This window comes from Engraulis encrasicolus, unplaced genomic scaffold (assembly GCF_034702125.1).
Source record: "Engraulis encrasicolus isolate BLACKSEA-1 unplaced genomic scaffold, IST_EnEncr_1.0 scaffold_53_np1212, whole genome shotgun sequence".
NCBI lineage: Eukaryota > Metazoa > Chordata > Actinopteri > Clupeiformes > Engraulidae > Engraulis > Engraulis encrasicolus.
The window spans coordinates 276494-289834 of record NW_026945852.1 but is presented as its reverse complement, the minus strand read 5'-3'; the positions used below and the strand labels follow the sequence as shown (position 1 = coordinate 289834).

Here is a 13341-nt window from a genome sequence, read left to right as displayed (position 1 = left end):
CCTGTCTCCCCCGTATTGGGGCGGTTCGTACGAGTGAGTGTAGCCTCCCTTCCTCTCTCGCACAGGTGCCGTGCGTGGGTGTGTGTGCGTGGTGTGTGTGTGTGTGGCCTGTGGCCATATTGCTCCACATAACGACCCGCCTGTGGGCGTCTAATAGGGATCAGTGCAATATTGTCTGTAATATAATTCATCCATATTGTATTTTGTCATGTATTAGTATTTGTCCCTTTGCATCACCACTGTACATTTGCACATCTAAACTCACCTGACCTCAATGACCTGATGTATATTTTATTGATCTGTATTACTATTGTATTTGTGAGAAGAGAATAAACACGAACTTGACTCTCGCCTAAGAGTGCTCCGAACCTGTGTCCTGGTTTACTAATTTGGGGGGTAATTTCACTCCTAGGTTTCTTCCCCCACCCTAGGTGGCGTAGTCGTGCAAGAGCAGAGTTGAATTTAACTAACTGTAAACGTGCCACTGTTACACAACTAATAACGGCCAACGCTTGTTTCAGGAGTTCCTGAAAGTCATCGTTAGCAGAAAACAAGGCGATGACATGCAACCCGCTGCCTCTCTTTAAAACATTGCATTGGGTTTTTGACAGATAAAACTGTGCACTCAGACTGCGGTAGAATCATAGCCTGGTGAACCAGCGCCACCCGACATCCACATTTAGTCTGGTTTATCAGGCTAGTAGAATCACACACTGGTTATGCAGCAGTCCACACAAACGTGGTGCGAGGGCACGCGCTGCTATAGCCTAGTAGCAAAAACTTCAGCGGTATCAAATTCCAGCTTCCAACTATTCCCGTGTTCGAAAAAACAATGACGACTGCTAGTTGGAAACAGTTGACCTTAAATTAATAGAAGCTCCACTTTGCAAGGATACCTATAAACCAGTCATAATAGCCGTGAATGTTACTGCGCATTGTCCTCAATGAAATTAATAACATGGCCAGAGAGCGCACTTTCTCGCATATTGAAAAATAGCATAGTACGCAGTAGTTTTGGGTGATCATTCCTTGCACCACTAGCCCTATGACCTGGCTCCACAAATTAGTGAGGTAATTGTCAGTTTAATAGTCAAATACTAAATGTTATGTTTAAATGTAGGCTGTTACACATTTTGAATGGAGTGAAGGAAAAGGCTTAGGCCTTATTTTTTAGACCCTATTAATACTATTATTAGGCCTATTAATAAAAACAATGATAACAAATAATAATAATAATAATAACTGGCCTAGGCTAATATGGGTGTAATATTATTATTATTACTATTATTATTATTATAACGCGTGACTGCCGGTCCGCGGGGAAAAAATGGGACTCAAACCGGCTGGTGCCAAAAAGGTTGGGGAACCCTGGTGTACATGAAGCATGTCAGAGCATTGCACAGAAGATGAGAGAACAAAAAACAAAAAAAAATATTTTTTTAACTAAATTAAACATTTTCATAATTTTTCTTATTGGCTTCACGTGGAGACTGTTGAGAAAAAATGTAAATGAACCCAACATAACATTTAGATTAAATTTGTCATTTAGTCCTTTTGGTGCTAGAGTCTGTAAGGTAAAAATCGTAAAAGAACGTGCGCGTCTTGAAAGTATTATTGCATTGCGCGCATCCTCCGCAACGGTAGTTCCCCGTCGGTAATGGACTTTGAAGTCTCTGAGATGTTCTTCAGGGCCTGTATCTCGGGAAGTCAGCGTGAAAAGGTAGATCTCTGAGGTTCTTTTCTCTCTTATATACGAAAAGGGGCATGTCTGTCATAAGATGGGCGAGTTCTGGATCAGATTATAGAATGCGGCAATATTTTTTAAAAGTTGGGCATATGGTGTGTGACAATGGAGAGAAGGATGTAACACAAGTCACTGAAAATTTATTTTCTGTTTTTTTGCTTTCCTTCAGCAGGGCAGCGCGAGGTTTATTTAGAGCCGTGTTATAGGCCTTTTCTACTCAATGTATTGGATGCCCCCGTTGTACGAAACGGTCTTTCATGTCATTTGCTTTGTCTATGTAATCCTCAGTTGTTTCACATATTCTCCTGAGGCGAAAAAATTGACTTTTGGGTAGCCCTCGTTTAAGGGGGGTTGTCAAAAACAATGGCTCCTTGTCGACAACATTGTACAGAAAAGAAACGGACAAGAATACACTACTGTTGGCGAGTAGTTTTCACCCCACAACAAGCCTGTGTTGAGATGAATGAAAGAGATTGCCTGATGAAGGTCTAGTACCGAAACGTTGTTTATTAAAGAAAGAACAGCGAAATGGTCAGTGTGCAGGAGTTAAAGTTATATGTAGTTTGTGTACCACATACCACACCACCACCAGTGGTATTCCCTGCAAATGGAAATAGAGACAAGAACTTCTGCTGCTCTGGACCAAGAGTGACTGCATCAAGATCTCGCTGCTGTTTGCATATTCAGCCTCCAAGCCTTTAACACTAGAACTACCACGGAGGGGTCAATTGACCTTTTTACCTAAAAGCCCCACAAGAGGGTCATTTGACCCTTTGGACCCCCTGCGGACACTCCTTTTGTTGTGGAAATGTGGCTGTTAGCAGCTCACAGCTGTCACTTGAGACACAGAGTGTGTGTGTGTGCGTGTGTGGATCATTTCCAATGCCTGTTGAGTGCTGTATCTCTGCATCTTCGTTCCATGGAGAGGAGCTTCTTTCACCACAAAATTCTTGAGGGAAGTGAAGCAGTAGTCCACATGCACTGGTATTTATCCATCTATCAATTGCCAGGTTACATTCACATGAGTCGTTATGGTCACATGGCATGGGAGATTCACACGTTACAGTTTTTCTCGATTGGTTTGGCTAATTTCTCGAAACTGAGATGACATTCTCAAAACAACACGGACAAATCCCCAAACCAACTTGCAATTTCCCAAAACAGAATGGCATTTTTCATTGCTTTCATCAGATATCAAATGCTTTGTACATGTCTCAAATGTTTAGTACATCTCTGCAGATGGATATGTACAAATACCCTTCAGTTGACACATTCAGCATACATTTAGCACATTTTCCAAATAAATTCACCTTGCTTATCTAAACGAATTAGACAATTCTCAGTCTAATGGTTGCCCTCTCCAAAACACATCAGCATTATTTCATTGTGTAAGTCATCATATGCAAAGTGGTCTACGCAATTTCCAAAACAGTCAAGGACATCATATTTTAAGAATTTCATTACATAGTAAATTCATGACAGTGTTCAACAGGTCAGATGGTATTGTAACTTTACTAGTTAGTAGAAAATAATTTTACAACCGTGTATACTACAGTTTCCTCTGTTATTTGGCTAATTTCATGAATTTTTTTCAAACGACATTCTGTTTTGAACAATTGCTAGTTGCTTTGGCATTTGTCCATGTTATTTTGAGAATGTTATCTCTGTTTTGAGAAATGAGCCAAACCCATGAGAAACCTGTGATATATGGGCATTACTTTCTGTATATGAATTTACAGTAAAGAAAGTTACTGATAAATGTCCTTGGTAAATTATCTGGGTTGTCAAACTTCAATGGTTTCACTCACTTTTTCATTTTTATACATAGTCGAAATCTGTTAGCTGAACGTAGATAAAACACCTAACCATTTTGACTGGCAGTGCTTACACAATGGCAAAGGGACAATGTATTTTGGGGGTACTGATGATATATGTGGGGAAGAAATTTAGTTTTGACACATGGGTTAACTGTTTTTGGGGTGATATGAGCGAGTGATGAGGATCCATGTAGTTATGCTGAACCATCCAGTTTATTTTGACAGAAGGACTAAATGAATGCAAATGAGCCAAAGCAATTGAGAAGGATCTATGCCATTTTGATGGTACTGACTATTTATATGTGAGACGTTTTAGTGCTGATGCAAGAATGAGGTGTTTTGGGAGGTATATGACATTTTGCTAGTTATCTGAACTGTTGTGCAGAAGTGTAAGAATGTTTGGCCAAATGACCCAATGGTTATAGGAATGTCATCTCAGTTTCAAGAAATGAGCCAAACCAATAGAGAAAAACTGTAATTCAACCATTATCTGGTTGCAGTCATATGATTCGTCATGATCACATGGGACATTCACACGTTCATTGATGACTTATATGAAGAAAATGTGCTGACATGTTTTCAGGACAACCGTTACACTGAGAATCAACCAATTGGGATAGATCAGCAAGGTACATTCATTTGAAAATTCTACTAAATGTAAGCTGATTGTGTTAACTGTAGGATACTTGTACATAGCCATTTGCAAGGATGTACTAAATGATTGAGACATGTACAAAAGCATTTGAAATTTGATGAAAGCAATGATAAATGCCATTCTGTTGTGAGGAACTGCAAATTAGTTTTGGGATTTGTCCATGTTTTGAGAATGACATCTCAGTTTCTAGAAATGAGCCAAACCAATGGAGAAAAACTGTAACACACTCACAACGGTGCTATCTGTCTTTGCTGCTGATATCTTCATGTAAGTTGCTATTTACCTGTGGTGATTTTGGAGGCTGACAGCCCTTGGGAAGAAGCTGTCTGTCCCTGTTTGTCTTGACTGTTAGTACTGTAAGGTGTGACCCCCTCACCCCTCACCCCACACACGGCCCCTAACAGCCTCATTACCATAACAAAATGAGTGATTAGTGTATTAGGTAAAAGCCACAGGGTCAAATGACCCCTCTCTGGTACTTCTAGGTAGGCAGAAAAATCCTGGTAGTTCTAGTGTTAACATTCTGTGTTCACACCTCTGTGAGGACATCAGTTTATGAAACAAAATTAAATTGGAAACAGAATGTATTTCATTTTTTGAAGATAAATGAAGTATGGTCATGGCCTGAGATGGAACTATCAGAAAAAAAACAAAACACAGCTCACAATAAAATCTCAGACACTTGCATCAAGTTTTACGGCATAATCTTACCTCAGTGTCTGAAGTTTACAGGCAGGATCCTGCTGTAATTCCAAAAGCAGCTTTACTCCAGAGTCTCCAGGGTCGTTTCCTCTCAGGTCCAGTTCCTCCAGATGTGAAGGGTTTGATTTGAGAGCTGAGGCGAGAGCAGCATATCCTACACCTGTTACACCACAGTCTGCCAGTCTGAGCAGAAGGGGGGGGGGGGGGGGGGGGGGTAGAGAGAATGATTGACAGAGAGAAAGCAAGATAAAATATAAATAGTTCACAACATTCACGCAAATACACTGCTGTGGTACCCTAAAAAACAATGTACAATAACATACAGATTTGATTAATTTTACTTGGATCAAGACGAGCAAAAAGTATCAAATAGTATGCAAGACAATAACATTACAGAGGATTACTGATTTACACACTCATACCACTACTGCTATTAATAAAGCAGTCAACATTCAAGGACCTCTCCCCATCTCTCCATGCTACATACAGTATATGATAGCTGTGTGTGTGTGTGTGTGTGTGTCTGTGTGTGTGTCTGTGTGTGTGTGTGTGTGTGTGTGTGTGTGTGTGTGTGTGTGTGTGTGTGTGTGTGTGTGTGTGTGTGTGTGTGTGTGTGTGTGTGTGTACTGCATGTACTGTATGATGTGAATACATCACTGCACTACTGTATCGTCATACCAGCTGAATGCTGATTTCTGTTCTTTTGTCACACATACTGTAAAGAAAATATTTTCTTAATTACGTGTTATTCTGATCAAACCCAAACAACTAACTTGAGTTTCTTGATTCTGCAGTGTGAGTCCTCCAGTAGAGCGCAGAGCTGCTCCACTCCAGAGTCTCCTGGTATCTTTCCACTCAGATCCAGCTGTGTCAGCAGTAAAGGGTTTTCATGTAGCATTGAAGTCAGATAGGCACAGGCCTGTTCAGCAGCATCGCTCTTCAACAACCTACAGAAACAACAATAGAATCACTAATTTCACACACTTCTAATCACACACTAATGCTACTCACCAACCCTCCAAACACACATGCGTATGCACTGTGCTACATACGAAGACAAATCAAACATATTGCACACAAATGCATATATACTAGAGATGCACCGGATCCTGATTTTTAGGATCCTGCCGGATACCGGTTCCACTGCTTAAGATCCTGCCGGATCCGGAACCGGATACCGGATCCTGAGAAAGGGTTGAAACACATAGCCTACTCGCACACGTGGACCCTTTTTATCACGTTGGCTCAAACTATTTTGACTGAAAAGCCTCGGCTACCGGATCCTGCATCCTGGAACCGGATCCGGATCCTGTGAAAAACCCTATTATCCTGCCGGATCCGGATCTCTAATATATACACATATTGTACAGACATTATGATAGATCGAACATGTTACACAGCTGTGCATGTATTATAGTGTATAGAGTGTTGAAGACAGTGCGTTGAAAAGAAAGCTTGCATTGTGGGAACCAGGGTAAACAAAGACAGGTTTGACATTTTCCCAGGTTGGACACTGAACTGAACGATATGCTCCGTCTACCATCCTACCGGATTTTGAAGCCCTTGTAATTAGTTTAACCCCCCCCAACTCTCCCATTAGCCTAAAGGTGCTCCTTGTTGTGCAAGCTAGGCATACGTGATAATAATTGCAGTGTTCTGTTAATTGCTGCGTTCACAGGCCTACTGCTATTCATAATAAACCAGTGGACAATGGTGGGTTCCAAGACTGTCCCAGTTGAGAACCACTGGACTAGAGTCTGTGTCTGATTAGACTCTTCTGATTGATGAAGATAATGGCTGGAGTGTAGTCTGCTCATGGTCCTACTCTGGGCTGCTGTAGTGAGAGTCTCCAGTTCCATGCCCACCACAGACCCTGCCTTCCTCACCTCTCCAGTCATCTAGTCTCTCTCTAATGCTACCACCTCATCAAACTACAGTATAGAACAACACACTGCCATAACAGATTAACAGACAACACACTACTAATATCCCTTCTCCAATATCCCACATTCCCAGCTGTATACACCATGTCCTAATGTCATGATACACATTAAGAAATGCATACATAGAAGAACACACTGGCCACAATATAAATGCAGATACACCTTCCCAGGCAGTCCAGATATCCAGCGCCTCTCTTTCTAATGCTACCACCCCATCAAAGCACAGCACAGAACAACACACTGGCCACAATATCAATGCATACAGCTCCCCAAGCTGTATCTCACATTTCCAGACCCATGAACATATAGCCAGAGAGTGTTTATGGGTAGTACGAGAGAGGAATCTCGCGAGATTAAGTGGCGCCATCCAGACAGCGCAGAGGAGCGCAGAGGCTGTTAAAATGAATGGGGTCCCATGGAGCTCAACCACGATGCTGCCATTGCTTTGGGAGAGAATTGGTATCATCGTTTCATTTTATTTTTCCAAAAGGCAGGATAAATTATCCTTTCAAACAGCACTTAGTTTGAATGTTTAAACTCTCTGGATCTTTGTAAAATACGTCTTTATTGTCAATATGACTTCACGAGTGGCTTCACACACTGCGTTTGGATTGGTCGGCCGGCTGCATTGCTGTGATCACGACGGCCGTAAAGCAATTTTGTTAGCAAGATGCTAGCAGAGCCTGACTCATAAATTCCAAAGCTGTAAGAAACCAGAAGGACATAACTCCAAGGTTATTGTACATGTCAATGAAATACACTTTAGTTTCTCATAACTTATAGTAATATTGTCAAGTCTCACCCGACAGCGAGCACAATTGTCAGTTATTATTATAGTCTCAACAGCGCTCCCTAGGTGAACTGCAGGCACGGGTTGGAGGGCGAGATTCAACACCGTATGTAAACCCACTGTGATATAGCCCTTAACACCCATACTGTCCTCCCTTGATTTCTTCCTTATCACAGTGGACAGAACAATAGACATGATTAATAAACAGGGATAGAGAGGAAAGGATGTCACAGGAGTCATACATTTCATCTCATAGGCACAATCTCAGAAAGCCTTTAGTCTTGCCTACTGTAATACCACACAGAAGCACTCCTGCATTTTCCCCTCTCCTCAACCCCTGCATTACCCATACGGAAAATATATATAAAATTAATACACATTCCTTATGAAAAGAACGTGTTCAGAACTTGTAAGAACTTACCACTGTCTTAATGGTAAATCCTTGTAAAATATTGTATAAAAAATATAAATGTCATGTATGAAAGTGGCCCCGTCAGTGATATCTCATACGAAGTATTAAGTAAAACTATTATACATACAGTACAAATTATATATGGCATTTACAAATAATGTGTACATTTTTTGTGTGAAATGTATATATATTTTATATATATCATATAAGTATTCTATGATGGCCTTCAATGTTTTTTGAATGATATTAAAGCAAAGTGATACCTCACTCATTAAAGGGGGTAGCCCCCAGTGGCTCCCCAAGGGAGCAGCGTGGTAGGACAGCACCATGCTCAGGGTACCTGAGTCATGGAGGAGGATGGGGCAGAGCACCAGGGGTGCATTTCTCAAAACCATAGTTGCTAACTATGTTAGCTACTTTGTTGTTTGGAATGCAATTTTCCATTGACAACAACCCAGGTTGCTAACTGGCAAACAACTACACTTTCGAGAAACGCACCCCAGTGTAGTCATAGCCTGAGTCGTTAAGGAATTACATCTTACTGAGCTTTCCATGTTGCTGCTCCTATTCTTTGGAACGATCTGCCCGAACACATCCAGAATGCCCCTTCACTGGCCATGTTTAAGCAACACTGTAAAATGAAACACTTTTCACATGTAGATGCAACAATTTGTGTCTCAATTTGTACAACAATTTGTATCTCCAGTGGTATTCCCTGCAAATGGAAATAGCGACAAAAACTTTTGCTGAACTGGACCAAATAACTGCATCAAGATCTCGCTGCTGATTGCATATTCAGCCTCCAAGCCTTTAATATTCTGTGTTCACACCCCTGTGGGGGACATCAGTTTATGAAGCAAAATTAAATTGGAAACGGAATGTATTTCATTTTTTTGGAGTTAAATAAAGTATGGTCATGACCTGCGATGGAACTATCAGAAAAAAAATCTTGCCTGTGTCAAAACTTATTTACTAATGCCTGGCAGAGAGGCTTCAGACATCACATCCAACATCAAAACACAGCTCACAATAAAATGTCCCCCAATGTGGGAGATGACCTTTCACAGAAAGGTGCAAAACAAGAACTACACAGACACATGTCAGATAGCCACATTCAGTTTCAAAACTTCAAAATCTCAGACACTTGCATCGGGAGATGCTTTACGGCATTATCTTACCTCAGTGTCTGAAGTTTACAGGCTGGATCCTGCTGTAATTCCAAAAGCAGCTTTACTCCAGAGTCTCCAGGGTCGTTTCCTCTCAGGTCCAGTTCCTCCAGGTGTGAAGGGTTTGATTTGAGAGCTGAGGCGAGAGCAGCATATCCTACACCTGTTACACCACAGTCTGCCAGTCTGAGCAGAAGAGTCTTAATTATTTATTATTCCTATTTCATGTATAAAATATACATTCTTTGCGTACATTTTAAAACACTGTGTTATAAGCCAAGACAATGTCCAGGAGGTTTAATATTAAAACACAAATCTTTAACCCTCTGGTTGTGTTACAGCCAAAAATGACCGTTTTGAAACTTCAGTCATGGCCAAAAGTATTGGCACCCCTTCAATTCTGTTAGAAAATACTCATTTTCTTCCAGAAAATGGTTGCTATCACAAATTCGTTGTTATTAATATCTTCATTTGTTTTTCTTGCAATGAAAAAACACAAAAGAGAATGAAAAAAAGTCAAATGAATGATCATTTTACACAAAACTCCAAAAATGGGCCGGTCAAAAGTATTGACACCCTCAGCCTAATACTTAGTAGCACAACATTTAGACAAAATATCTGTGAACAGCCACTTGCGGTAACCATCAATGAGCTTCCTACAACCCTCTGCTGGAATTTTAGACCATCCTTCTTGAGATTTGAAGGGTGCTTTCTCCAAACTGCCACTGTGAGATCTCTCCACAGGTTTTCTATGGGATTAGGGGGTGGACTCCTACATTATGCAGCAAAATGTGTTGATAATCTTCAGACTTCATAATTCCATGCACATGGTCAAGCAGTCCAGTGCCAGAGGCAGCAAAGCAACCTCAAAACATTGGGGAAACTCTGCCATATTTGACTTTAGGGACCGTATTCTTTTCTTTGAAGGTCTCAGTGTTTTCCTGTTAATTCAAATGAATGCAGGAAAAAAGATGAGGCCTTCAAAGAAAATAACACGGTCCGTACAGTCAAACATGGTATAGGTTCCCTGGTGTTTTGAGGTTGCTTTGCTGCCTCTGGCACTGGACTGCTTGACCATGTGCATGGAATAATGAAGTCTGAAGATTATCAACAAATTTTGCAGCATAATGTAGGAGTCCACCCCCTAATCCCATAGAAAACCTGTGGAGAGATTTCACAATGATAGTTTGGAGGAAGCACCCTTCAAATCACCTCAAGGATGGTCTAAAATTCCAGCAGAGTGTTGTAGGAAGCTCATTGATGGTTACCGCAAGTGGCTGTTCGCAGATATTTTGTCTAAAGGTTGTGCTACCAAGTATTAGGCTGAGAGTGTCAATACTTTTGTCCGGCCCATTTTTGGAGTTTTGTGTAAAATGATCATTCATTTGACTTTTTTTCATTCTCTTTTGTGTTTTTTCATCGCAAAAAAACAAATGGAGATATTAATAACAAAGAATTTGTGATTGCTATCATTTTCTGGAAGAAATGGAGTATTTTCTAACAGAATTGAAGGGGTGCCAATACTTTTGGCCATGACTGTATAACTTCTCTATTTTTCATCATACAGACATGACACTTCATGATATCCTCCAGCTTACCTATGCAAATGGACAAAATGAAATATAATGAAATTCCAAAAGAATTGTGGAAGATACGCCAACTTGTTACATTTATGGTGTTTCGGTCAAAAATGACTGGACCATTCATTTATATCCCCCCAAAGTTATATACAGTTATATTACATTCACATATTCTTTTTTGTTAGGCTTTTCAGAATACAACCATATGTGCCACATAAGTATAGATGTGATGAAAGGCCCTAGCCTAGACTCCAGAGGGTTAATAAAACGAATTGGTGCAAGATAATAAAAAAGCCTACAAATCACTAAAACAAAGCAGAATAACATTTAAATCACATTGGAAATGTTTCAAAAGGATGTCTAAAAGGTATTAATCACTAAATATGCTAATTCGATTTTTACCCTTTTTGTGTAGACGGTCAATTTTGACCGTTAACACCATGAGCGTAACCATGTTTCTAACACAACCAGAGGGTTAAGAGGTTTGTAAGTACAGTAGAAGACCAAGAGAAGTATGTATGTAAGACTGACTCAATGCTAAAATATTAATATTCCTTACTGGAGTGACTCCAATGCACAGTTAGAGTTTCTCAGCCCACTACACAGTTCTTTGACTCCAATATCTCCAATACTGTTGTGGCTGAGATCCAGTGTCTTCACTTTTGATGCTTTACAGAGGACAGATACCATTGTTGTACAGCTCATTTCACTGAGCCCACAGCTATCAAGCCTGAAAGAGGATAACAGCCATGAGCGACTATACAGGCAGGCAATATAGGCAACACTTAACAGTCATCAAACCCATTCTCTCTAAGACTACTTACAGAACATACTTACAGAAGTGCTTCAGATTACTCCACTACTGGCTTCAGCCTGATTTCTGTTCTTATGTCACACATTACTGTACATAGAACATAATTTCGGTATTACAAGTTGTACTGATCAAACTCAAACCACTAACTTGAGTGTCTTGATTGTGCAGTGTGGGTCCTCCAGTAGAGGGCAGAGCTGCTTCACTCCGGAGTTTCCTGGTATCTTCCCACTCAGATCCAGCTCTGTCAGCAGTAAAGGGTTTTCATGTAGAATTGAAGTCAGATAGGCACAGGCCTGTTCAGCAGCATCGCTCTTCAACAACCTACAGAAACAACAGAAGAATCACTAATTTCACACACCTCTACACTAATGCTTCTCAACAAGCCTGCAAACGCGCACACGTACACAGGGTCACATACGAAGACAAATCAAACATATTGCACACAAATGCATATACTATATACACATATTGTACAGACATTATTATAGATCAAACATGTTACACAGCTGTGTTAGGACTAATGTCTAATGTCTAACGTCTGGGTGGCTCCGCCCCCTTGTGCCTGTGTCTCATCCTGCAGATTGGAGATGGCTGGAGCTGGTTTTCTTTGATGGAGGCTACTATAAGTGACTGGCTTTCAGCATCTCACTCTCTCTCTCATGGCTGACGCTGTGCTTGGTCCCCGATCTCGCTGAGAGCCTGTTTTGTTTGGTTATCCCACTAGGCCTACATTTTTGCACACATGCATTACACTATTATTTTTCACTACTGACCTAGCCTTTCTAAAAATAAATACTTCATGTTGAAATGACGTTGCGGTGTGGACTCCCCATTTATGTTTTGGCTACCTTGAGCCAGGTGGTTCTTAACATATGGGGGCTCGTACCGTGGCTGGGGATGGAGTTAAACTCTTCCTCCAGTATGTTTTTCTAATTTGGATACACGTCTTAATGGTGTATCCAAATCACCTGTTGGTGAGCGCTATTGCTTGCGTAACGGTGTGGAAGTGGGGAAGCCCCGCAGCGTTTTTTTCTATTGGGTTCGTTGTTAGTGACGTAGGCTGGGATTCCTTTGTTGGGACTCATCGGGAAATTTGTAGTATGCATGTCTGATAGGCCTGGTTACTGTTGGGGGTTCCGGTTACTGCGAGGAGAAATATTAGGGAAGGGACCTGAGGAGCAACGTGCACACCCTGCCGTAGGTGAGACCACTTAAAACTTTTTTGTTTTTCATGTGTGGTATGTCGAACGGGGGGGGCCCTTTGGGCTCAACCGCGGGGGCATATGAAGACGCAGGTTGTGGTAATAGTATGTTCTGTTTAGATGCAGGGCGCTCCAAAAAATTCTAAAGCTGTAGTCCCTCATTAGTGTCTGGAACCCACTTCAGCATTAGGTCTTCAGATGCGTGTTTGTGCGTAGCCCAGTCATTGTGATTTGTTTGCATCGTGATTTTTCCGTTGTATTTGGAATAGTGCGTTGGGATTTGTGGGCGTTTAGGCCTAGTGAGTATGGACCCCGTAGAGTCGTTCGTTGAAAACCCCTCTCGGGAGGGATTAAATGCCCTCAAGAAAGGCCAGCTGGTTAAAGTCGCTGAGCATCTTAAGATTCAATCAAAAATTACGAAGGGCAGTAGAAAGGATGAGCTGTTCAGAGTCGTTGAAGCGGAGCTGATTAGAAAAAGGGTATTTTCCGAGAAACCGGTGTCTGCTCCTTCACCAA

General features: G+C 41.1%; 1 protein-coding gene across 1 annotated transcript in view; it reads right to left on the bottom strand.

Annotated features, from left to right (window-relative positions):
• The window catches only part of LOC134444386 (NACHT, LRR and PYD domains-containing protein 12-like), a 109853-nt gene that overhangs the window by 55928 nt on the left and 40584 nt on the right, over window positions 1-13341 (bottom strand). Inside the window, exons 8-10 of the mRNA XM_063193718.1 lie at window positions 9242-9415; window positions 5692-5865; window positions 4928-5101 (exon numbers count right to left, since the gene is read on the bottom strand). Coding sequence (XP_063049788.1) covers window positions 4928-5101; window positions 5692-5865; window positions 9242-9415 — 522 coding nt within the window. The remainder of the gene's footprint in view (window positions 1-4927; window positions 5102-5691; window positions 5866-9241; window positions 9416-13341) is intronic.